The 26,285-nt window shown below is 37.6% G+C and overlaps 2 protein-coding genes across 2 annotated transcripts in view; both read left to right on the top strand.

Moving 5' to 3' along the window:
* Positions 1–25,714, top strand: pik3ca (phosphatidylinositol-4,5-bisphosphate 3-kinase, catalytic subunit alpha). The gene is made up of 22 exons (XM_079844505.1): positions 1–61; positions 925–1,176; positions 2,039–2,126; positions 6,077–6,490; positions 8,572–8,781; positions 10,555–10,805; positions 11,076–11,321; positions 11,733–11,818; positions 13,859–13,964; positions 14,723–14,875; positions 15,142–15,276; positions 16,805–16,929; positions 17,013–17,259; positions 17,349–17,452; positions 17,576–17,747; positions 18,639–18,745; positions 19,303–19,424; positions 19,517–19,595; positions 19,836–20,006; positions 20,087–20,204; positions 20,279–20,433; positions 21,441–25,714. The coding sequence occupies exons 4-22, from the start codon at positions 6,139–6,141 to the stop codon at positions 21,709–21,711; spliced, it is 3,210 nt and encodes a 1,069-aa protein (XP_079700631.1). The 5' UTR covers positions 1–61; positions 925–1,176; positions 2,039–2,126; positions 6,077–6,138; the 3' UTR covers positions 21,712–25,714.
* Positions 1–26,285, top strand: part of mapkapk3 (MAPK activated protein kinase 3) — a 206,374-nt gene that overhangs the window by 82,499 nt on the left and 97,590 nt on the right. The window lies entirely within an intron of this gene.

The following is a 26,285-nucleotide window of genomic DNA, read 5'->3' as shown; positions in this document are numbered from 1 at the left end:
ACGCGCAATGAGAGGATGCGCGAGCCTGTGATATGACAAACGGGTGTGTGAAGTACTTGAGGTAGTGTACTTCATTACTATTATCTATATGATTTAGCTGTATATTGTACTTTACGCGAGTAGTTTTGAAACCGAATTCTTGTATTTTTCTTAAATTAATTTCCACGGTTCATTTTTTATTTCTTAAAAATTAATTTATACGTTGAAACTACACGTAACTACGTTGAATTGTTATATTCGAAGATAAAATCATCAAAAAATGATGGAGGACATTGAGAAAATTGAGAATAAATTGTGGAAACGACTATACTTTCATTCAAGTTGCCTATGTTTTAGCAATACTCTGACTTTTAATTGAGTCAATTATAATAATAAAAAAATGCTGATAAAAAATAAAATCAGTAAACAAACTAGTTATTATTAAAGACCTAACGTTATGCAAATATATTCAGCTCTGCATTAGTACGGGAAAAAACTGACTGACAGAAGAAAGACGATGAAGAGAATTTAGTTGCTCGATAAATATATGCAGGTCAATTTATTAATAATTTAATATTTTAAACTTTCGTTTCCTCTTTAGCATTCAACATTCATTATTTCTGCCAATGTAATTCCTGTGTGCCATGAAGCAGTCTGCATAAAAGCACATTTTCGTGGCATTTCTGCAGTTTTAAATGCATAGGCAGTGCATATTGCATAATAAATCATATATACGCTTTCTAAGTGTCCTGACAAGATTAGCAATTCACACTTTATTTCGCTTGTTTGGGTGTGTAGTGGGATCATCGATTGAAAAAGTAGTTCATTGGGTTTGTCATCCTCGCTCTCTCTCTGTCCCTCTCCCTCTCAGTCAGTCACCCTCCCTCTTACCTATCCGGCCACTTTGGTGCTTATTTATTCACAGGATCCTCCCTTATTCCACAGTGACAGCGTTTCTGACGATTTTCATCCAATCCATCGGATATTGGACAGTATGTATTTCGTCTTTCTATGTCGGAGATGAATGGTTTGTGTGAAAACATTGCTCGCGATCCACCGCCGCCGCTGCTGTGATGATGGAGAGGCGGTGCATGTCAGAGCAAGGCGGATAGTGGCCTAGCAAAGCCCCGCACTGAATTTACAGCCCTGATCGAGCGACTGAATACCATCAGCGGATTACCTCACAACAACTCTCCGGTACATACCCATATTAGCTATATACATGTGAGATATGCGTTTATTCCTTTATTGTTCAAATAACAACGCTAGTTGTCTTTTAAAGTTGTATGTGTTGTTTCAGACTGGTAACTGTTAAAGCGTCGTTGGCGGGATATTACTGCATATTTTATCTGAAAGTTATCGGGTTAGCTATAGCGTATTAGCCTAGCGGCTATGTGGCTAAAGGAATCAATATCTAATTTTTAAGACATAGCAAATTCGTCTTTAATGACTTATTCTCACGCTAACAACGGATTATTTTAATTTTGGAGCATTTCAGCTTTCTAGCAAGATTATATGTCAATTTCTGCTTAATTAGTAGTATGTTTTGTAAGGGATTGCTATTTGGCTATTTGGCTAATTATGTCAGATATGAGCCTCCAAAATATACTTTTACTTTAATATTATGTCTTTTTGTTTTTAATGTACTTAAATGCGTGCTCATAAAATTCAGCGTGGTTCTTTATGAAATACTTTTTTGGCGGTGTAATATTAAGCCGGTTTATTGCATGTTTCTGCTCTGTCATGATTCATTCTTGTTTGTTTTTACCAGTTTGTGGTTTGAACTAATAAACATAGGTGTAACATTAACTTATTGTCTATAAACGTGTTGTATAAACAGTTCGTTTTAGCTAGTGGCTCTCTGTAATTGTGGGTCAGTCTATTCATATGCAAGAATGATAAACCTCTTAATCTTATTATCTTCCCATCTCTGTCACTCTAAACACTGCTGTGGAAGTTTGTTGTGGTTTGTACTGTTGGCATTGGTTTAGTTGTTTTGGGTAAACTTGTCCACTTTCCGCTAGACACTGAATGTCTGTCCTTGTTGCTGTTGTTACAGTAGTGGACCTGAAGTTATAAAGCAAGCAGATCAGATAAAGGTCTGAACTATGACGGACATTTACAAGTGGCCCTAACATCAGACTGAGGTAAGCACAAATACCACCAGCTTATGTAAATATTGATTCATCTCTTGCTTTTTTTTTTTTTTTACTGAGAAGAGATGACTAGCAATAAAAAATGTGAAAGGGTGGAGGTGGTTACAACCTTGACCTTACCAGTATTCGCAAAGCTCTGTGATAAACATTTGCATGGTGTTTTACATGAATGAACCTGAAGAGGATGGTCAGGACAAAAGATCTGATGTGTTCATCTCGCATGGCCTAGTTTTAAAATCCAATAATTTCAGATAACAGATCACATGTGTCTTAACATGGTGAAAGATGCTGTTTGTCAGATTAGTGAATTGCTTTCAACAGCCTTACAACCGGGAAATGTATACGCTTTTCTTTTCGTTGGCTCATGTTAGCAGGGAAAAACAAGTCATCCCCTTCAGTGTGAAGTGCCAAATGTTTTTGGCTCTATGTTGAGTGGAAATATCTCTCCTCTCTCACAGAGTGATACATTCCTGTCATTGCTCAGTGACTCAGATATTGGGTTGTACTGAACTTCTGCAAACTTTTTTTTATTAAGACTGATGTCAGTGATGCATTAAATGACTCTATTGGCCTCATGGATTAGTACTAGTGTGTTTAAGGAGGTGTGTGTGTTTTAGGTACAGCTTAAAAGTTTGGGATCGGTAAATTTTTTTTTATTGTTTCGAAAGAGGTCTCTAATGCTCACCAAGGCTGCATTTATTTGATTAAAAATGCTATAGAAACAGTAATATTAAGAATTATTATTACACTTTAAAATAACATTTTTAAAGGTGCAGTAAGCAATTTTTAAAAAGCTGTTGAAAGTGGATCGGACCTAGTCTTTGCCTCAGACGTCATGCCCATGGATCGTTGGCTGAATGTCTGATGCATATGGCACTCTTATCTGGAAACACTTCGAAGTCGTCATCTGATTGGTTGAATTCTACAGGATGTCCGCGAGACGAGTGTGTTGTATTTAGACGTGCCGGTATACGGTAACACGATATATCACGATATTGAACATGCATGATATCGTTATGGTGGGCACTTCAAAATACTGTGAATAATTATTTATTACGAATTATTTTGCTTTTTAGAATGCATTTTAAGAATACGTTACCCATCAACCGTTTAAAATGAACGACACCGCTGTATGCTGCATCAAAAAGGAACGTGCACTGATGTAAACAAACCCAACAAGCATGAGCAGCTCATGGCAGGAAGAGTGAAGGAGACTGCACATTCACACTTTCTGACAGCTGATGGAACAACAGAAATGCTGCTGTTTCCCCGGTAACCCCCGTAAACAAAGCAGACTTGCACTACTAAACTAGCCTAACTCCGCCCTACTACATACTTCCGCTCAATTTTCATTTTCCTTCAGTACTCCGTTTGGGACTGTGGTATATACTTAGGTTTTCTCCGAACAAATTTTAACCGGTCCAATCAGCGAACAGAGGGAGTGGCTGAGAACGATGACGTTGATGTCGTGCGCTAGTTTGAGTTGTAGTTCAGTAATGGGAGCGGAGAAAGATGCGAGTGAAGCCGTTCATTCCGTTGCGGCACCGCTGCCGAATATCCAGAAGTTAAAGGAGTTATCCGGAGCAAGAACAATCTTTGCTGAGTTCTGTTCGTGGCCATGATGTTGTGGCCCTCCTTCCCACAGGGTTCGGGAAAAGTTTGATTTTCCAGCTCGCTCCGTTAGTGGTGAAGGAGTTGGCTGAAGCCCTATTCGGACGGCAATTGTTTCTCGTGGGGTCGGAAGGCATTGTCATCATTTACAGGGGCTAGTCAGAGATTTTTTTGCCCTCCGTCTCCCACCACCCGCGTAAAAATCCCCGGCCGAATTTCCTACAGCCTTTGACAAACACCAAGGTCGTGTGGTCATTTAATTGCTGTCCGAATCCACATCTCTGAGTTTTCCTGTTTATATCCTTTTTGACCACTGCAGAGCACCGTGCGGTTACGCTTCGCTGTAATTTGGATGCATTTCTAGACTTGTATTTCTTTAAATGCTGGCAAGTATTTACAAGAGCAATATATTTAATCACCGCTCAAAAACTAAAAAGAAGAAAAGCACATAAACATTTGAATTGGGCTGTTATTTACGGCAGCATTTATTCTTATCATACCAATATATATTTTATTTACAGCAATCATGTTACGGACCACGTGAGCAAAGCGTTCATGATCACAAAACTCTCCCCTCCACTGTGAATAAATCACAATCCGAATGCACAAGTTTTAGGTTTTATCACTGAGGTGTCGTGAACAATCTGCACAGTTATTTTCACGAATTTCCATGTGTGTAACAGAGGCGAACGGCGCATGACATATGTCACGACCAAACGTTAGCGATTGGTTATGGCAGATCCAATAGTTTTAAACTTCAACAGAGTACCCACCTTCAAGGAAGTAAACGCTTGTCAATGGAGAGTGGCCAGACTCTCTGTACATATTAAATGTACGAGAGTCTGGTAAGACCACCAGGCTACTACTAAACAGTATTAAGGCTAAATGTTTCAAACAGCCATTCAGATTTCTGTATTCGCTATGGTGCTAACCAAATCACATCACATAACCAAATACTTAATACTTAAAGACTTAGGGCTATTTATTTTCAATCTTAAACATTTTTATATTTTAATCTGGACTACATGCCCTAGATATTGTTTGAATATGTTCTAATTATTTATTGTTCAGTCACACACTTTACAATAAGGCTCCATTATTTACCACTAGTTAATTCATTAGTTAACAAACTGACAATGAAAAATACTTCTAAAGCATTTATTAATCTTAGTTAAATGTAAATTTCAACTTTTAATAACACATTATTAAAATCAAAAGTTGTAACTGTATTATTTAATGGACCTGAACTAACATTAACTAACAGTTGCTTTTTTAGTAACTGACCTTATCAAAGAATAATAACTTCTGTAAAAAATGTAGCTATTTGCTCTTTCTTAATGTTAATGCATTAACTAGTGAGACCTTATTGTAAAGTGTTACCTATTGTTCTTTATAATTCTTTTGCACTTTAATCTGTTTGAAATATTTGCTTACTTTATACATCTTTATTGTATTCAAATGTTCAGGTCTTTTCGTTCCAAAGTTATAAAACCTGTTATTGTATTATACACATATATTTTTTTGCAACTTATTTCAATATCGTGATAAAACCGTATACGTGATAAAAGCTTCAGCAATTAATCGCAACATGAAAATTTGATACCGTCACATGCCTAGTTGCATTCTTTAACAGTCCGCCTAGAAACAAATGCTGTGACGCCAAACATCCTTGTGGAAGAAGAACACTGTTGTGTTTACAAACTGTGACAACGAGCATTTACCAGGATCAACTAAAGGCTGGATTTTCAAAAGTATGCGAAGTGTTTGGCTCCATTGTTGCAGTAAACTTGCACAACGTTCTTAAATGAATAGTTTATAAACATGACGTGGAACAAAAAGAACTGTGATTGGTTGCGTTACATGTCAGTCAAGCGTGCTCTTGGGCGGTCCTTGACCAATGAAAGCAATAGTCAATAGAAAATATAAATCTTTTGTTTGTAACATTTCAAATGTCTATTATAATGATCAATTCAGTGCATCTTTGCTGAATTAAATGATTAATTTCCTTAAAAAAATCGTTCTGACCCCAAACTTTTGAATGGTAGTTTATACAAACGGTAATATCAGTAGGTAAAGCCTTACAGTATATAATGCTTTAATGCAAGACCACGTAAATGAGAAGCATTACTGTTGTTACATCCAAGTTTATTATGCTTGTTTGCTGTCTGTGTTCCTGTTTGTTACTTGCATAGATTCTTAAGATTTGTTCTGGGTGTAGTTTGCAATACCTAACATTTTGTCTTGTCCGTTGATCTTCTTGTTATTGAAAACAGAGCATGATGTCAAACATGCTGCCAAAACCCACTTTTATTTTTCCTGTTCCTTTTCAGGAGAAAAGGAGGTTGGTGATTTATTTTTTTCCCCCTATTGAAGATTGTGAGGACTACAAATCATGCCTCCAAGACCCTCCTCAGGAGAACTATGGGGCATTCATTTAATGCCCCCCAGGATTCTGGTGGACTGTCTACTGCCCAATGGCATGATCCTGACACTAGAGTGCCTCCGGGAGGCTACCCTCATCACAATCAAACATGAACTTTTTAAGGAAGCAAGGAAGTATCCCCTCCACCACCTGCTGCAAGAGGAGACCTCCTATATTTTCGTCAGCGTAACGCAAGAGGCGGAGCGTGAGGAGTTCTACGACGAGACGAGAAGACTTTGCGACCTTCGGCTTTTCCAGCCCTTCCTAAAGGTCATTGAACCTGTAGGGAACAGAGAGGAAAAAATCCTTAACAGAGAAATCGGTAAGACGTCACACATGAGCGGATTTTTCCTTTATTTACTATATGCATGACTTAAAACAAATTCATGAATAGAAATTCAGTAACAACCTAGGGCTTGGCGATATGGCCAAAAAATCATATCTCAGTATTTTTTGGTTGAATTACGATACACTGTTTATATCCCTGTATTTTCTAAGTTTCTAAGTTTTTTATTTATTTTAATAATCCCAGTGATGTCCTAAAAACAATGTTGATTATTGAAGGCTATAAACAAATACAGTGAATGTGATGTAGGCAATATATCATGTGCAAAAAGGGGGTTTACAATATAAAAACAAAATTAATCATTTTAAATAAAATTGAAAATAAAAACAAAAGCATATTAGTCTATATTTGATTACCCCATTTTAATGGTCACTTTCATAAAAATACACTTACTTGAAGGTTTATAATTCCACATATGGCACATTTATTGTCCGACAACAAATATTTTAGAATTAGAAATATGTATACTTTAGTCATAATTATTGCGCTCCTATTCTATTGCGCTCCGTCTGTTTGCCGCGTGCGCTTGTTCACGGGAAGGCTGAATTTTAGCGGAGATTCACATGCAGAAGACTCGTCCTCTCCGGACAGCAAAATGAACATATTTGCATGACTTTCTAACATTTAAAGATGGAGAATATACCTGTGAAATGTAAGTTATGCACTGAGGAAAGCACCGCATTTCAAATGTATTAAACAGCGCAAGTATTTATCTGTCTGTCAGCACAAGTATCTCTCAGATCATCTGACAGGGCAAGCTGCTTTAAACTATACGTGTTAACACTATCTTACCAGTTATTTTGAAGCCCTTAATATAAAGCATGAGTCATTTTTGGGACAAATCGTATCATGCACTTTCCCTGCATCAGCTCACTCTGAATACTCAGTTATTTTTCAGATGCGCTCGTATCAATCTACTGTATATCGATATAAATGGTATTGCCTCATTCCATATCGTTTCTAAAAAATATATCGATATATTGTACAAACTCGATATACCGCCCAGCCCTATAACAACCAAAAATAAATGTCAGAGTATTGAAGTAGACAGAATGTCCACAATTTACATTCCTGTTTCTGAAAAACGTACAGTACCATTCATAAGTTTCTTAGTAAGATATGTGACCCTGGACCACAAAACCAGTCATAATTTCTCAATTAAGATTTATACATAATCTGAAAGCTGAATAAATAAACTTTCCATTGATGTATGGTTTGTCGGCCGAGATATTTGAAAATCTGGAATCTGAAGGTGCAAAAAAAATCGGAGAATTGAGAAAATCGCCTTTAAAGTTGTCCAAATGAAGTCCTTAGCACTGCATATTACTACTACTAATACATTTTTACTTTATGTTAAATTTGTCATCATTACAGTTTTTACTGTATTTTTTATCAGATAAAGGCAGCCTTAAGCCGGGTGCACACTGTGCGATTTTGGACATGATTTGTCCGTCAGAGACAAATTAGCAAATCCTAGATTCCTCTGATCCTAGGCTGAAATCTGAAGTCTTTGATTGTTAGTTTGATATGTTCGCCGACAGCCGATTAATGACCGCTGCGATCAAATTTGACCTCACACCAAATTATCAGAAGATTTGGCGCGAAATCCTGCAGTGTGACTTCTCCTACGACGATCATCAAATTATCTTTGTTTTCCAAAACAAACTATAACGAAAATGAGCGCTAGAGATTTCTTTATAGCCACTACTTCAATCCTTTGTGTGTAATGCAGCTCTCTATCACTGAACGCGTCTTTTATTGATTATATAAAACTCCGGACAAGTTTTCTTGCGTGCGCCTGTTTTTAGCGTGGCTTGACTATCGTACAGTCTGACATTAATGACAACTTATATCTTACAGTGTGCCATGGCTTACAGCGGGGATCATGTTCGTACAGTCTGACAAGGAACAATCCTAAAGGACTATTATAAATCGCACAGTGTGCACCCGGCTTTAGTGAGCTTAAGAGATGTCTTATGAACAGTAGTGTATTTGATTCACAAGTTTTATTTCTTTTCTCCTGATCTAAGATGTTTTATTTTGTGTGTGTGTTTCAGGTTTTGCCATCGGCATGCCAGTGTGTGAGTTTGATCTAGTGAAGGATCCGGAGGTGCAGGACTTCAGGAGAAATATACTTAATGTTTGCAAAGACTCAGTAGAGCTGCGGGATGCCAGTGGGCCACACAGTCGAGCACTATACGTTTATCCTCCTAATGTAGAGTCTTCACCAGAGCTTCCAAAGCATATATATGGCAAATTAGACAAAGGTAGGCTTGTTCTTTTACAGGAGTATTCAGTGTTATTTTCATATTTATAGACTCTATTTTCTTCAGGAGATCCACTATCTGCTTTTTAAGTCATGACGTAAGGAATGCTGTTTCCAGGTCCTCTACTCATTTCACTTGAGAATACCATCTCAACAGCCATTTATGAGCACTATTTATTCATTCATATTATACATTTAAGCTAAGCATTTAAAAACGTACGGTGTACACTACAGTCTCCATGCTCACGCTGTCCCAAACACGAGTATTTTAAGGACTTATAAAAGATGAATCACTGTCTGGCCATCTGGTATTTTGGTATGGAGATAAAGGTTAGGATTATAATTTTTATAGTAGTATTACATTACATCATGAGTGTATATTTGCAGCATTTGTTGTTTTCTTTGGGCATTGTGGGTTTGGACCCAGAAGCGGTGACGCGTGACGTCAGACTTAACAAGCGGATGAAGTTCTATATTAGTCCTTTAGAAATTAAACTACTTTTCTAGGAACTTCTGCTTATGAGTTGCTAGTGTGAATTCTGTGGGCAGAACTGAAGAACGCTGCTTTTCGGTTCTATGTTCCTTTTAGGCAGATGATAACTGTTTTTTAGGTGATCATGACATGAGTTGACATGAATAATCATATACATAATGTGAAACCTATACAATATTCATTATTGTCTTGCAGTGTTTTGTTAGTTCCAATAATGTCGTACTTAAGATTTTCATTTAATGCCTAATTTAAACTGTGTGTGTGTGTGTGTGTGTGTTTGTGTTCACTACTCACTTCTCCTAATATGTGTGCACTAACTTGGATGGGTTAAAGGCGGAGGACAATTTCCGAGTATGGGTTACCATACTTGGCTTTAACATGTCACTTTAAACTTTAGTTATTTTTAACCGTTTGTTTAAATGAATCAGCTTAAGACATTGATTTTAACAATTTGTTTACATCATTCCTCACATAATTGAATGGAATTTCCTGGTTTCCCATGCTTTAAAATGTCTTGGCAATAAATTATGTATCTATATTTACAGTGAATTATTATATTGGTGCATCAAAAAATCATTAATTATTATTATTTTTTAAAATAATTTTAGAGGAAATGTTGAGGAAAAAAAAAATCTAAATTATGATTTTATGTTTTATATAAATAATAATTTTTTAGTAATGTCGCCCAGCTCTAATTTAACCACATTAGTCTCATACTAGCACATTATTGAATGCATACTTTCTAAACAGTGTGATATTTGCATGTTTTAAACATTTATTACTAGCTACACTTTCATTGTGTTTTGCTAATACACACTGGCGGTCCTGTCAACATTATCGGCTGTGGTAATCGACAGCATGCCACAGATGCGGCACATTGATCAAAGGTTGAAAAATAATGTGGAATGTTTCTTTATGCCTTATAGCCTGAAGCCAGTAGTAATCTTCATAGTATAGAGTTATTCCCGTAACTTTTGTATTTTCAGCAATGCTGTTTTCATTCTTATGTGAATGGGCCTGTGTTGTAATAGAGGGCAAAAGCATCATATGCTTCATGACTACTACTATTTCCCTTATAGCCTGGAGCAATACATGCACAACAACTCCATTACATTCATTCCCTGACAGCTTCATTCGGCTACATTCAGTATATAGTCTTTCTGTGTAACACACGGTTGCCATGTGGGATTAAATGTTTGTTCTCACATGCTTGATGCCTGAAGGAATCAATTCAACTGTGCTGTTCCTGTTAACACTCTGATCTTCTTCTTTGTGTGCTAGGTCAAATCATTGTAGTCATCTGGGTGATCGTCTCTCCCAACAATGACAAGCAAAAGTACACGCTTAAAATCAATCACGACTGCGTACCTGAGCAGGTGATCGCCGAAGCCATCAGGAAGAAAACCAGAAGCATGCTGCTGTCAGCTGAGCAGCTGAAGATGTGCGTGCAGGAATATCAGGGCAAATACATCCTGAAAGTCTGCGGCTGTGACGAGTATCTTTTAGAAAAGTACCCCATCAGTCAGTACAAGGTACCTTTGAAAGTTCTAGACATTTCATTTTTTTTTTTAAAGTTTATGGTGATCATGTGTTTGTTCCAGGCTTTCATTATCCCAAAACCACCCAGTACACAGAATGCAAATGAGTAGCCTCCATATCCTACTGCATTTTAAGTTTTATATCATCCCCAAAAACACTAAAAATAGCTTTGCACATTTTGGATGATTTAACGGCTCGTGCTGATTATTATGTGGATTTATGTATGAAATGGCTCTTTATTTCTCTCCTTCTCATTCTCTCAGTATGTGCGGAGTTGCATTATGCTGGGTAGGTTGCCAAACCTCATGCTTATGTCCAAGGACAGTCTCTACTCTCAGCTGCCTATGGACAACTTCACCATGCCTTCCTACGCCCGCCGCATCTCCACTGCCACGCCTTACATGAACGGAGAGGCCTCCACCAAATCCCTCTGGACCATTAACAGCACTCTAAGGATACGTGTCCTCTGCGCCACATACGTTAACGTGAATATTCGGGATATTGACAAGGTGCTTAATTGAAATCCGTCTTTCTGCATTCTTAAAGTCATTTTATTGTGCAAAATGCATGAGATGTGTTTAGTAAGAAAGCAGAAGTTTTACTGAAATTGTTTATGAAAGAACAGGAAGCGGTTTGTGTCTTTCTTTTTATAATTGCATGACCTTTCTGCACTGGCATTTTCTTGATCTAAAGGCCAATTCACACCGCACAGACTAACGCCAACAAACAAGATGACACGTCAAACGCTGATTGAACATGTTCATTCGGGTGAAAACAAACCCTGACCAACACCAGCAGATGCCTACTGGGGTAACACACTGATCCAACAAAACCCAACACATGTTTGTTGGTGTTTGTCTGTGCGGTGTGAATTGGCCTTTAGAGGATGTTTGCTGATAGGTTGTTACCTTTTGTTTCAGATTTATGTACGAACAGGGATCTACCATGGTGGAGAACAGTTGTGTGATAATGTCAACACACAGCGTGTCCCATGTTCAAACCCAAGGTACCGTTCAAACACTGGTCCTATCTGATACTGATGCTACAATTGATTCATTACTAAGTGAATGTGTGAGTGAATGTATCTACAAAATACAATGAAAGGCCATTTCTGCCACGAAATAAAACAAAAAGGTCAATGTTTTTGACATGTTTAAATGTATTACTTTTATACCGCAATTTTGACTTTATATCTTGCAATAACGAGTTTATAGCTCACGATTTTGAGTTAACATCTTGGAATTTTGACACTTTTTCTTAAAATTGCATGTTTATTTCTTCTAATTCGCAAACTTCAAAATTAATATTTAGCAATTCACACTTTTTTCCATCTGAATTCTGAGTTTCTAACAATTCTGACTTTTCTCTGAATTCTGAGATTATATCTGTTTTTACTGGAGCTTAATTTCTGTCTGTATTATTAATTTTGTTGGTAATTATTTGTTTTGGTACATTCCATTTCGTATTAATATTGAAGTATGAAATCATATTAAATTCGCAATTCTTAGAGAAAAAAAGAGAATACCTGCAAAGTTAACTCAGAATTGTGAGAAATAAAGTCATGAGTTGTGAAAGTCATGATTATCTTTTTTTTTATTTTCTTATTCCGAAGCAGAAATGGGCTTTAATACTTATTTGTAATGAAGTAAAAATGAACCAAAGTATGCAGATATGCTATATTGACTTTAAATGTCAAAGGAGAAAAGGCATTTCATCTAGTGCAAGAGTCGGCAACCTTTCTGACGTGTAATTCTTCTTGTTAATAACTGTGACATAAAAAGCCCACCCTGTCTTTTTCCTGAAGAAACTCTTATTTCAAAATATCCCCCTCATTTAAACAGTTCACTGCAGAATGTGTGAGTGACATTGTACCACCCAACTAAACCACTAGGCCAATGCTGTCAATGGTTAACACAAGTAAATGGATTCACTTTAGTCTAGTAAGCCACATGATAATTAGGCCCAATCCCATTTCTACCCTTTAGCCCATCCCTTTCCCCTACCCATTCGTTTTGCGCATGAAGGGGTAGGGGTGTCTTGATTCTCTTTTGGCTGGTATGGTAGGGTTAAGGGGAAGGACCAGATAGCCCTTTAAAGAAAGATTTTCCAGGACCAGACTTTGAACGAAGGGGAATGAGGAGTTTCCCTCCACTGACTACCGTGCTGCTAGAATGTGTGTATGTTGCCACTCGGGATGGATCACTTGTGTGTCGCCTGGCTGCCAGTTTCTCCGTAGCTTGCTAAACGCTCTATTTGAGTGTTTTGAACACATATTAATAATAGTTAAAAATATTTATCTGGTCATCCTTCATAACGCAGTCGATATTTACATCACGTATCGTCTGTAAACTCTTGTGTTACCAACGTATGACGTATAACATATGAACATAATCGCAGCACCACTGTAGATAACGAAACCATATCTGTACTGGCCGGCTCGGATGAGCACGGAAGGGACCGGTTAACAAACAAAGAGAACAGTTTGGCCCGATGAAAAAGCGGCTTCACTAGTCTTGTATGTTCTGTATCATTCTGTATCGTCTTAGGAAACTTGAAGGTTCATACGTTTTTGAACTGAAAACGAGCGCCGTTTTATTAAGTCCAAATAATGCGCAAAACTCTGTTGGGAGTGAGTAATCTGTTAAACGTGCTCTCGCCTGATTTCTGTTAGATATGTGCACTTCATTGCTGTTCATACTGGTTAAGTGTTACAGGACACTAATAAAATAAAAGGGGTATGATGACGTGTAATGGTTTAGTAGTGGTGTCCCATTTCTTAGGGGAATATTTTCTCCCCCATGCTTTGCCGCTTTCTTTCAAGGGGCAAGGGGAACGGGTAGGTGTAATGGAAGGCGAAGGGGTATGAAATAGAACTGTGATTTGGCCCTAGTGACAATCATCTCTCTTACCCCTCAACCTGCCAGTGATGGTCGGAGGTTGCCCGACCCCTGATCTAATGCAAATATTTCCAAACATGTTAGACATTTGAAATACAAATTAATACATTTTAAAAACGTACTCTGTGGTTTATTCTCTCTGTCTCCAGGTGGAACGAGTGGCTGACTTATGACATGTACATTCCTGACATCCCCAGGGCGGCTCGTCTTTGTCTCTCCATCTGCTCTGTGAAAGGAAGGAAGGGGGCAAAGGAGGTGACTTGCTTTTTTTGTAATGCAATTTACACCGTTATAACAGTGTTGTTATTGTAAACTACAAAATAACATATTATATTAAGAGTTTTTGATAATTTAAATAAAGCTAAAATAAATATAAATACTACATGAAAACTTAAACAAAATGACAAATTTGTACTAAAATGACTAAAACATACTGAAATAAAAATAAACTACAGTTAAATAGAATAGAAAACAAAAAAACAAATGAAACCAGCACATAAAAATGACTTAAACTAATATTTAAAATATTAGTTCTAAATTAACACTGTAGGGCTGTAACGATTTGACCAAAAATAAAAACCTCGATTAATTGAACATTTTATCTCGATTACGATTAATGAATTAATATTTTGCTTTTTTTTTGCTTTCCATTTTTTGCCCTCATAAGGTTTTTGAGTAAGTTCCTGATAAGGTTTTTACTGTAAATATTTTCTACTATTAAAAGTGGAATATTTTTTTCTAATGAAAAAGTGCATTTCTTTGTGATTTTAAAATACTTGAAGGTAACTGTTCACTTTCAGCAGTTATTGTCTATGGGGCAGATTTCTGTTTGTTGTACATCAGATACAGATAAATTAACACAGTTGGCCTACATTACATTTATTTGAATGCATTAATGAGAGAGTGATTGTGTGTGTGACTATTTCCCCACCTTTGTGAGAACACTGTTTCAATGTTTTAGTGGTGATTGCTTCAAAGGTCTTTGAAATTAACCATTAAATGTTCCGCTACAGGAGCACTGTCCACTGGCCTGGGGAAACGTCAACCTGTTCGACTACACACACACACTGGTCTCAGGAAAGATGGCACTGAATCTGTGGCCAGTACCACACGGCCTAGAAGACCTCCTCAACCCCATTGGGGTCACGGGCTCCAACCCTAACAAGGTTTCTCCTCCTGCATAACCTCTTTCAGCACTGAGCTCTTTACGATATAATAAGGATTAATACGATTGCTCTCTTGTCTAATCAGAGGTTGACATGGTTAACATGCTCTAAAGCTGTTTATTTAGTGTGCAGTTGTTTTGAACCTTAATACAAAATACAGAAGTGTAACTGTATAGATGCTGAAAGTGCATTAGTTCTTAGTAATGTGCTATTTAGTTACTTGGTTTGTTAATGTGTTTTGTGGTTGTTGTTTTTTTTTGCTCTAGGAAACCCCATGTCTAGAGTTGGAGTTTGACTATTTCAGCTCGCCCGTTAAGTTTCCTGACATGGCCACGATTGAGGATCACGCTAACTGGATAATTTCCAGGGAGATGGGATACAATTACTGCCAGTCTGGACAGGTGAGCTTTCAGACACACATCCTACTTAATTAATTATAGTGACACGCTTACTGCTGCTATTAATACCCTTTACAAGCCTGAGAAACATCTCTTGTCATTCTGTGTAGTCACCTCATGAGTGTCAATGTTTCCAATTATTAAAAAGGTACAATGTTCATTCGTCTGATTTTTGTAATAGATCTCAGCGGTGACCGCACACTTTTTCAGTAGCATGGTTCCCGGATGCCCATTCTCTTTCTCAAAACTTTGTTGATTCATCTCTTATGGCTTTGAACTTTATCAAGGCTTTCTTGTTGAAAAATCACTGATGTGTGACTTCTACAGAAGCGAACACCATTGTTTAACAACATCAGAGGTCATATTAGGTTTGTCTTGTAAAGATTAATGCTCTCAAACTTTCTAAATGGTGATTTGAGACTTAATCAAACTGAAAGTACACTACCAGGTTGAGAGTAAAAATTTTTTTGAAAGAAGTCTCTTAAGCTCACCAGCTCTGCATTTATTTGATCAAAAATACAGTAAAAACAATAATATTGTATTCTTTTTTTAATGTGTGATCAAATGTAAGTTCTTCTGTGATGCACAGCTAAATTTTCAGCAGCCATTACTCCAGTTTTCAGTGTCACATGATCCTTGAGAAATATTTCTAATATGCTGGTTTGGTGCTCACGAATCATTTCGTATTATCTGTGTTGTCATGTTGCTTAATATTTTTGTGGAAACAACTATACATTCATTCAGGATTCTTTGATGAATAGAAACAACATCTATATGAAATATAGATTTTTTTTTTTCTTCTGTAACATAGGCCCCGTCCACATGGAGACGGAGTTTAGCTGTATACGTAAAAAAATTGTACTGTATCAGCGTTTCGTCCACACGGATCCGGCGTTTTGGGAGCATGAATCTGATATTTTTTTAAAACCGGGTCCCAGAGTGGATAAATCTGAAAACGACACCCTTGCGTTTTCGTGTGTACAGCCAATCCGTATATTTTGTGAAACGGTGATGTCATTACACCACGCCGCACGGGAAAAACTTAAAAGGAATATGACTACGGGCACTGGGCATGCGCACATCAATATTGCGTCATTTAATTACTGTATTTGCAATATTGTAAGGGTAGGTTTAGGGTTGGGGTTGGGGTAGGTGTAGGCGTTAATAAAACACATCTGGGGGAAGTAGCACATTTATTTATTGGGTTTTAATTGTGAGATTTTGCCTCACTTCCTACCATTGCTGTACCCCTTCTGTGGCAGAATTACAGTGCCACATACTGGTCTGGCATTTATACTATATCGTTTTGAGTCGTTTTCAGTGCTCTCGTGTGTACCCCCTTTCTTGAAACGAGGGGGAAAAAAATTGGATAGGGAAAGCTCTGGCTTTGTGTGGACGGGGCCATAATTTTGATCAATTCAATGTGTCCTTACTGAATAAAAGCATTAATTTCTTTATTAAATTGATTAAATGTTAATAAAAATCTTTATTGAAATATAATTTATTAATAATATTTTCTTGCGACTTACAGAGCAGCAGACTGGCGCGAGACCATGCCATGACGGAGACAGATATAGAGCAACTTCGACAGCTGGGCAACAGGGACCCGCTTTCTGAGATCACTGAGCAGGAAAAAGACTTCTTATGGAGGCACAGGTAGTCTAACGCCCCCATTAGCTCTAGTCGTTTTAGTGTCCATCGGCAGAAACGTTTATGTAGAAATGTGTTTTCTTCTGTAGGCAGTATTGCGTGAATATACCCGAAATCCTGCCCAAGATTCTGCTGGCGGTGAAGTGGAATTCCAGAGATGAAGTTGCACAAATGTATTGCCTTCTTAAAGACTGGCCCGCAATAAAGCCGGAACAAGCCATGGAGTTGCTTGACTGTAACTATCCTGATCCAATGATCCGAGACTTCGCAGTTCGATGCCTTGAGAAGTATCTGACTGATGACAAACTCTCACAGTACCTCATTCAGTTGGTTCAGGTAGGGCTGATATATTCATTTATTAATTATAAATGCCCTCTCATGTTTATCTGTTGATTTTTCAATGTTTCACTTTTCATTTGTTTAAGGTTCTGAAGTATGAGCAGTATCTTGATAACCCACTGGTACGATTTCTGCTGAAAAAGGCTCTTACCAATCAGAGGATTGGGCACTTCTTCTTTTGGCATTTGAAGTAAGTGATTTCCTCTTTTCGTTCTGCTTTCTGTCAGGGTTTTACATACACTGACGTAAATGTCATGGTGTTTTTGACATTCCAAATGAAGTTAAATTGTAACAAGATCTTGTGGGGTTGCAGGTCAGAGATGCACAATAAAACCGTGAGTCAGCGGTTTGGTCTGCTGCTGGAATCGTACTGTCGGGCATGTGGCATGTACTTGAAGCACCTGAGCAGACAGGTGGAAGCCATGGAGAAGCTCATCAACCTCACAGACATTCTCAAACAGGAGAAGAAGGATGAAACTCAGAAGGTAAACTCAGCCTTTGACCTTTCACCTCACCTAAAAGTAGGCATGTGAGGTTATATTAGGAGCGTCTTTACGTACTCTGCAAGTGAAACCTTAGCTGTTAGATTCGATTTACTGAGGATATGCCATCTACTCCGTGAGGTGATCCTCAATAGCATTTATGCATGATCTTGAATTACCAAAACATCCCACTCAATGTCGTTAATGTAAAGAAGTTGAGCTTAAAGTTTAATGGTCAACTAAGTTGCTTTGTGTTTGCTGATGTGAGAAGCTCCCCATTATGGTGGCCCAAATGTGTGATACTCAAATGTGAATTATTTGATAATTAAGAAATCAATAAATTAACTGGGAAATCTCTAAATCATTTGAAAAAACAATGTGAATAGATAACCGATTCTGTAATAAATAAGCTAACTCAAAGTACAACATTTAAAATTTTGTAATTATTAATATGGAATTATTTATAAAAATGAAAATAATTATTTTAATGTGTGGTAAAGTGATTGATGAATGCATTTTTAAATTTCATGTATTGCTTTTTCTATTATCTATTGCCCTTTATTGGGCGGCACCCAATCTGCCATTATTCGTTGTCCTGATGCTAAGCTTAGAATGATACTTTTATTGATTGACTGACTTTAATTTTCACAGAAGGCTTAGATTAAGCCAGGATTAGGCCTTGGTTCTATTAGGGCATTTAAGTAGCTTATGTAAATGTGCCTTAAAAAAACAACTAGTGTGCATCTCGAGACAAAACAATAGTGCTTACATGTTGCTTAAATGTTTTAAGATAAGTGCAAGTTGCTTTCGGTTAAAACATGCATTTTAGTCTGGGAATAGGCTTAAGCCTTATCTGTGAAACTGACCAAAAGTGTATTTATTTTGGTTTTTCAGGTGCAAATGAAGTTCCTTGTGGAGCAGATGAGGCGACCGGACTACATGGATGCCCTCCAAAATTTCACCTCTCCACTCAACCCCGCCCACCAGCTGGGTAACCTACGGTGAGTACCACACTGTGCAGTATTTACAGCTGAGAGAATGTATTATCACTTAGCAGGGATGACACACAAGGCAGACATAAAAGGACACAATTGGACACTAGCATGAGCTTACGGGCTAATGTATTTCCCACTTACACTACCCCTCATTTTTTTTTAAAGAAATCAATCCTTTTATTCATATTTTAAATTAATCAAACGTGACCGTAAAGACATTCATAATCTTACAAAAGATTTATTTTTCAAATGCATTGTTTTTTTTTTTTTACTTTCTATTCATCAACGAATTCCCCCAAAAAATGTTTCATGGTTTCCACAAAAATATTGTAACATCTGTTTTCAACATCTATTGAAGTAATGGCTGCTGCCATCACCGCTTTACCATCACAAGAATAAATTGCATTTTAACATGTATTAAAAGAGAGAGTTATTTTGGATTGTAATATTTCAAAATATTACTGTTTTGCTGTGTTTTTGATCAAATAAATGCAGGCTTGAGGTAAAACTGTAAACACTAGTGTATGTTTGATTTGTCACTTGTTTTTCTGTTTGCATGACAGACTTGAAGACTGCAGAATCATGTCCTCGGCCAAGAGGCCGCTCTGGCTGAATTGGGAAAATCCTGACATCATGTCCGAACTTCTGTTCCAAAACAATGAAATCATCTTCAAGAATGGGGATGGTCAGATCATCTTTTATACTTTTTTAGTATGAATACCCTTATTTGTTTATGGTAAGAAACAAAAGTGACACATATTTCTACCTTTTCCTTAGACCTGAGGCAAGACATGTTGACTCTTCAGATCATCAGGATAATGGAGAACATTTGGCAGAATCAGGGGCTGGACCTGAGGTATGTGGGTGTAGTGGTTTAAGATCTTGGCTGGTAACCAAAACATTGTTGTAGGTTTAAACCCCAAAAGGTTAATGCATGAGCCATCATCGTTTCCTTGATTAAGGCACAGAATTGGAGCTGCAGTGTACATTTAAGTCACTAAAATAATTAGTAGTTAATCAGGTATCGATGTCAAGTTATCCATAATTCTCTTGCAGCCTTAAAAAAATATTTTTTCTTAAATTTTTCGTATCCCAGAATGCTCCCCTATGGCTGCTTGTCTATTGGAGATTGTGTGGGTCTCATAGAGGTGGTGAGAAGTTCTCACACCATCATGCAGATTCAGTGTAAAGGAGGTCTGAAGGGGGCGCTGCAGTTTAATAGTACAACGCTACATCAGTGGCTAAAGGACAAAAACAAGGGCGAGATGTGAGTGCTGATTTTTACATTAAAAAAGTTTTTCAGTGGGCAGTTCAAATATCTAGTAACAAAATCATCTGTGTTTATAGGTACGACATGGCCATTGACTTGTTTACACGATCCTGCGCTGGCTATTGTGTGGCCACTTTCATTCTGGGCATCGGTGACAGACACAACAGTAACATCATGGTGAAGGACGACGGGCAGGTGTGAAATTTATTGCCACTGAAACATTCAGTCATCAATTTCCTCATATTGACCTTCTGCTTGTGTTCCTGCAGCTGTTTCATATAGATTTTGGTCACTTTTTGGACCACAAGAAGAAGAAGTTTGGCTACAAGCGAGAGCGAGTTCCATTCGTCTTAACTCAAGATTTCCTAATTGTGATCAGCAAAGGAGGAACCCAAGAGTGCACTAAAACCAGAGAGTTTGAGAGGTGCGTATGTTCATGCTGGAAGCATTGCAACAAATCCTTTGTTGTTTCGACACTAACATAGTTATTGGCAGGCAGCTAACTATCCAAGACAATTAGCGATTGAGTTTATACAATAGAGGCTTTCAAAATGGGCCTCTTGGGCCTCCATCCCAGCAGCCTTTCCTCTTCCAACAATACTCTGACAGCCAGCTGGCTGCCAAGTTTCCTGCTTCTCCTCCAGACTTCCGCTTTCTAACAAATCTCTGCTTCATTCGTGACTCAAAGGAGGCTTCAAAAAAAGCAGGATTTGCTCTCTATCAGTGTGTCTCAGAGGAGTAGACGTCCATGTCTGCACTTGCTTGCGTAAAACTAAACCAGTGTTGAAATGGTCTTTGGTGGAATGACAGGCTTTGAGTACACATTCAAAAAAAAGGTTTTTAGTTTCATTCAAATGAAAAGCACATGAAGGAAGATTTTAATGTTGTCTCTAACTTTGCATAGATTTTTTTTTTTTTTTACAGGCCAACTCAGATGTTGGCATCAATCTGATTCCTCCGACAACAAGATAATAGGATTTTTCCGTTGGCTTTTGGATCATTGCAGAAAATAAGCTCTGTGACCAACAACATGTTTTGTTCAGAAATATATTCTTCACAAATGAACACAACTTTAATGAATTTTGTAAAGTAAAAAGCTAAAGTTTGGCTATAAACAAACTATACCACGATCGCATAAAATCTACAAAGTTGAGATAGAGGGTTTTGCAAGTGCACGAGTACAAACACAATGAGGCTGTTAAAGTGGACTAGTGAGTAGAAGAATTTTCCTTCTCGGCGTGATGACGTTTAATGTCAACTTTTTAGCAAATGCCTTTTTCAAGACACCTAAAAAAAATCATGAATGGGGTATTACTGAAGTATTTTATATTGTGAGCTTGTGTTAACCGCAGACCTTATTCCAGGCATTCAACCAAGGACTCTCTAAAGATGCTGCAGAGAAACTGAATGTCTCAATGTCTCTCCGTGCAGGTTCCAGGAGATGTGTTACAAGGCTTACTTGGCCATCAGACAGCACGCCAACCTTTTCATAAACCTCTTCTCCATGATGCTGGGCTCAGGCATGCCAGAGTTGCAGTCCTTTGACGACATCGCTTACATCCGAAAGACCCTGGCACTGGACAAAACCGAGCAGGAGGCCCTGGACTATTTCATGAAGCAGATGAATGACGCTCACCATGGTGGATGGACCACCAAGATGGACTGGATCTTCCACACCATCCGACACCATGCTCAAAACTGAGCCAATGCCCACTGGCAGGACTTGGGGCCGGATAACAGGCAGAAACGAGACCTTTTTTGTAGGACGCACTGCCTGCTTTATGCCATGGAGAATCATGGCACCCAAACCTCATGTACAAATGACCTACAGAGCACTAAAACAACCTGAAAGGACATCTTTTTTTGTCCTCTTCTTGTTTATTTTTTTGTTTTTTTTTTCTCAAATGAGGCATCTCTTGCTCATCATGTCCAGAGTGATTTTACATTATAGCTGTAGTTTTGTCCCGCTGTTTTTTTCCCTCTCCCCCTTGTGCTGCTCTTTTCCTGGAGAGTCAATTCTTCTTATTATTAATATATACATATAATTATTTTTTTCTACGGAAAACAAACCTTCGAGGAAAAAAACCCCTTCTGCACTCTTCAGGAGCTTTTCTGGGGATGTTCATGTCTTCCTGTTTAAAACTACAAATGCCTTCTAATATGCACGGAACCTCTGAGAACACTCTAGAAAAACAGGGTATGAAACTTTCTGGTCTGCTACCTGGCCTTTCCTCTCTAAACCGTCACTAACCACCTGAAAGGCAGCCGAGGCGTAGCAGTACAAATCTGATGGTGCTGATTTCCGAATTGCGCTCTTGTTGTTTGAGTTCTGTTGGCCGCACTGGCCTTTACAATAGACGGATGTTACGTTTTTTTTCTCCTTTCTTCCTTATATGCACAGTGAGCTAAAATGATAGCCTGAATACCTTATGCACTGGACGTGAATATTTTTTATTTAGTTTTTATTGCGATCTCACAGTAGCACTACACGAGTCTCGTACAGACTTTTCAGAGACATCGGTAAAAACATGGTTTGTGTTCTCAATATGCACGTAATGCACTACAAAATAACAGTTCAGATCCTCCATGGAAGGAAGTATTCATTTTTAGGGCTATGCTATGTTTTTTTGTTTTTTTTTGATGGCCAGTACTGATGGCGATATGTAAGCAAATCAATGCGGGTTAATTATTTCCCTTATTTGACACTTTTACTCCAAATACTGAGTTTGAAACATTTGAACAATGTTTCTTTTCCAATACCAATGTTCTTAAAATGGCCAAATATCGGCAAACGAATCAGCCTGGCTGATATATATCGGTCGAAAATTAATATAGTTACATATATTACAATTTTTACTCACAGATCAATGATGCTTTTCCAGTTCCAGTGTGCGAAACATCACAGGAATCCAGGTTATCGGCTCTCTGTGTTTTCTTAGCTGTCCTGTGCGATTGAGCAGCGCAGAGTAACGATTGTCCTACCAGATGCCCTGGCAGCGTGCAGAAATGAAGCCTTAATACAAATAGTATGAATGGATAATCGTCTCCTCCATGTGCCCTTGCATGCCACAGGAAAGCAAACGCTTGTTGGTGCTTTGACGCTAAGCAGTTGCGAAAGAACAAACGTCTTTTTATCACCTTCGGTTGAGTCGCCGTGTCACTTGGTATTTTATTCCACTACATTAAAGCTAGCGAGACCTTTTCTGTTAGCCTGGCACTTAGTTTTTTTTACAGGTTGTAGTTTGTGCAAGAAGCATTAAGAAAGATGGTGCTCTGTAGTTACATTGAAAGACTCTATGGACGAAATGGATGTTTTAGGCGGTAAAATGGCTTTTAGATGCTTCAAGTGGATGACGCTGGTAAAATATTGTTTACCGATGACACTACAGTACAGTGATAAGTACACATACATTTATATACATACATACATGCATATATATGTGTATACATACGCACTTGTCTCCGTTTTCATTACTACAGACAATGTACAGTGAATGTTTCGTGGTGCAGGATGTCTCCGATGTGAGGGCTAAACAAACTAGAGAAGAGGGGGAAAAGTTAATTTCAAATGAGCGCCTCTTGAGACTGGTTAAGTGCCTTGCTTGGGGCCGTAATGGCAGTGTTACGTTTGAGCTTCTCCCTTCGCCTGTTGATTTGCCAGCTTTCTGGATAACAACAACACTTTCGCTTTGCCGTCTTGAACCACTGAGCTACGACTCGAAATGGGAGATTCCAGAACAGGTCGTATCCAAACAAATATTCCCTCACTCTCATGTTGTTCCAAACCTGCAGAACAAGAAAGAAGATATTTTGAAGAACGTCCAGACAACATTGGACCCCATTGGCTTTTATTGTATCGTTTTTGAGAATCTATTTTGTGTGGTAAAGTTTTGGAACGACACGAGGGCGAGTACAGGATGAAAGGCAGTTTTTCTTTTATAGGGTGAACTATTCTTGGACACAGATCCACGTTTTCGCTTTCCATCCCTCCTTGGGTCTTGTCGGTCAATTCAAGCCTCTGTCGTGTTTCTGCATCCTTTAAAGCTGTGAATGTACAATTACAAATGAGGTGTAATCGTGCTATTTAATGGTTATATGGCTACTAGGCAGGAAACCCCCGAGTACTATTTTTCTCCTCTCACACCGTTTTATGTATGTTGTATTTTCCTCAATAGGAAAGTCACTGATCAGACAACGATCAGATGTAGGAAAAACTGAAGGAAGTGGCTCATGCGCATTTCCATGTTGCAATCTGATGAGGTATTTTGCGAAGCTGAAATTCAGCTTAAATACTGGGCAACATTTTACAATGCAAATTGTAATGATAGACCGTTTGTTTTTCTACTGTTTTTAAGTTTAAAAGGGTGTCCTGAGTACTTACTGTTGTAGTATTCCACACTTATGCATTCATTTGCTATATGTTTTTTTGTAAACATTGTTGTATCTCTTATATGCAGTAAACAAATGAACAGATATACACTTGGCGTCAGACTGATGTATGCAGGTGGTTCTTGCACTTTGTATTCCTCCGTTCTTTGTTCTTTCTCTCTTTGCCTTCGGTCCTGAGGGACGCTTTAGTCTCCTGCATGTGTTTTTAACCCTACCCGCTCATTTACTGCCTGAAACTGAGATCAGCTACATTAGAGCTTAGTTATGGTAAGCAGCCTTATGTTAGCTCTCTTAAAGCCATTTAATGCATGGTTCTATTCACTATGTGTGTTTTTGTCTGTACAGGTTACAGATGATCTTGGGCTGGACCCGCTAAAAAGCCCATTCACAAATGTTTAATGTGATCAGTAGCTTTCTAATTTACCTAACTTTATGTACTTTTTTTTCCCTTTTCTTTCATTTGAATGACTTGCTAACAAACTATTGAGATGCAGAAATTCTGGAGTCTTTTGTATGACAAATGAAAATAAGATAAGAAAAAAAGGAGTTTCATGTTTAAAATGTTTAATAAGTTTCAGTTGTTGTACTTGAAAATCATCGCTCAGAACCGTCTTTGTGTCGACAACAAAGCCGTCAAAGTTGCATAGCACTGAAGGTTTACTTGCAAAGGCAATTTCATACCGATTGTGAATGTTTCAGTGGTTTGGTCTGGAGTCTCTTTACTGTTAGAAACTCCACTACACCAATAAAAAGAGAGGAAAATTACCATTTGAATTCAAAGGAAAATAAAATGTAAATTAGTTTGCTATCATGTGAAGTTTTGTCGGATGGAGGATATCAAAAATTCTATTTAATGGAAGGTCAAAGCATTTTTCATTTTTGTTTTTTCTTCGAATGCTTTGGTTACATTTCTCTCTCGGTATTGCTGTTGCATTTTACTTATTTACGTGTTGAATTATGATGTCATAAAGATATAATTTTCTGTACTATCACTATTATAAAAATGATATATAGCGGGCCAAATACTTTCTTTACATCCTTCCTTCCTTGCATGGGATTAAAATAAAAAATACAAAAATGGAAAAAAAAGACAAAAGCTGAAAAAAATGCCCTAGTATTTTTTATTTTTTTTTGTAGATGTAAGGGATTTTTGGCCTATGACTGCACTCAGTAGACACCATCTATAAACTGCCATCAGTTACAAAGCCTCATCTTCATTTCTATTCAGTTTCATTGTGCACCTCAGTTCAAAAGTAGCTTTGTATCCAGTCTGTCTTCAATATTTTGAGTGTTATGTGACTATGTACAAATAAACGTATTTCAAGAATTTTCCTTACTGTTTTACTTAATATGTACATGTTTGTGTACATGTATCTGAATGGCATTAACATTCATAGTTTACACTCTCTCAGACAGTAGCTAGACTAGAAAATTGTGAGACAAACCTTGTAGATGTGAAAAAGTCTGACAAAGGCCAGACATTTGACTTATTCGATTAGTGACCTACAAATACTATTTTAAAAATGTACATATTTAAAAATAATTTGAAATATTTTCCTTGTTTTTTTAAATGACAATGAAGGAACTTTGTTAAATTATAGCACACATTTATCTAATCAAAAAATATAAAAATAAGCTATTTATGTGTGTGTATGTATGTATGTATGTATGTATACAAACACACACACACACACACACACACACACACACACACACACACACACACAAACACACACACACACACACACACACACACACACACACACACACACACACACACACACACGTGTGTGTGTGTATATATATATATATATATATATATATATATATATATATATATATATATACATACACACATATGGCTCATTTTTACTTTTAGAATTTACA

Source organism: Gobio gobio (assembly GCF_949357685.1).
Source record: "Gobio gobio genome assembly, chromosome: 19".
Taxonomy (NCBI): Eukaryota; Metazoa; Chordata; class Actinopteri; order Cypriniformes; family Gobionidae; genus Gobio; species Gobio gobio.
Note: the sequence above shows the minus strand (reverse complement) of the source record. Positions and strands in the feature narration are given on the sequence as shown.

Bases quoted from the DNA above. Each gene is read 5' to 3' on its own strand.
- pik3ca (XM_079844505.1), top strand. From the start codon at position 6,139: ATGCCTCCAAGACCCTCCTCAGGAGAACTATGGGGCATTCATTTAATG. The intron at 17,260-17,348 runs GTAGGGCTGATA...CATTTGTTTAAG, and splicing joins ACCTCATTCAGTTGGTTCAG to GTTCTGAAGTATGAGCAGTA. The intron at 19,596-19,835 runs GTATGTGGGTGT...TTCGTATCCCAG, and splicing joins AATCAGGGGCTGGACCTGAG to AATGCTCCCCTATGGCTGCT.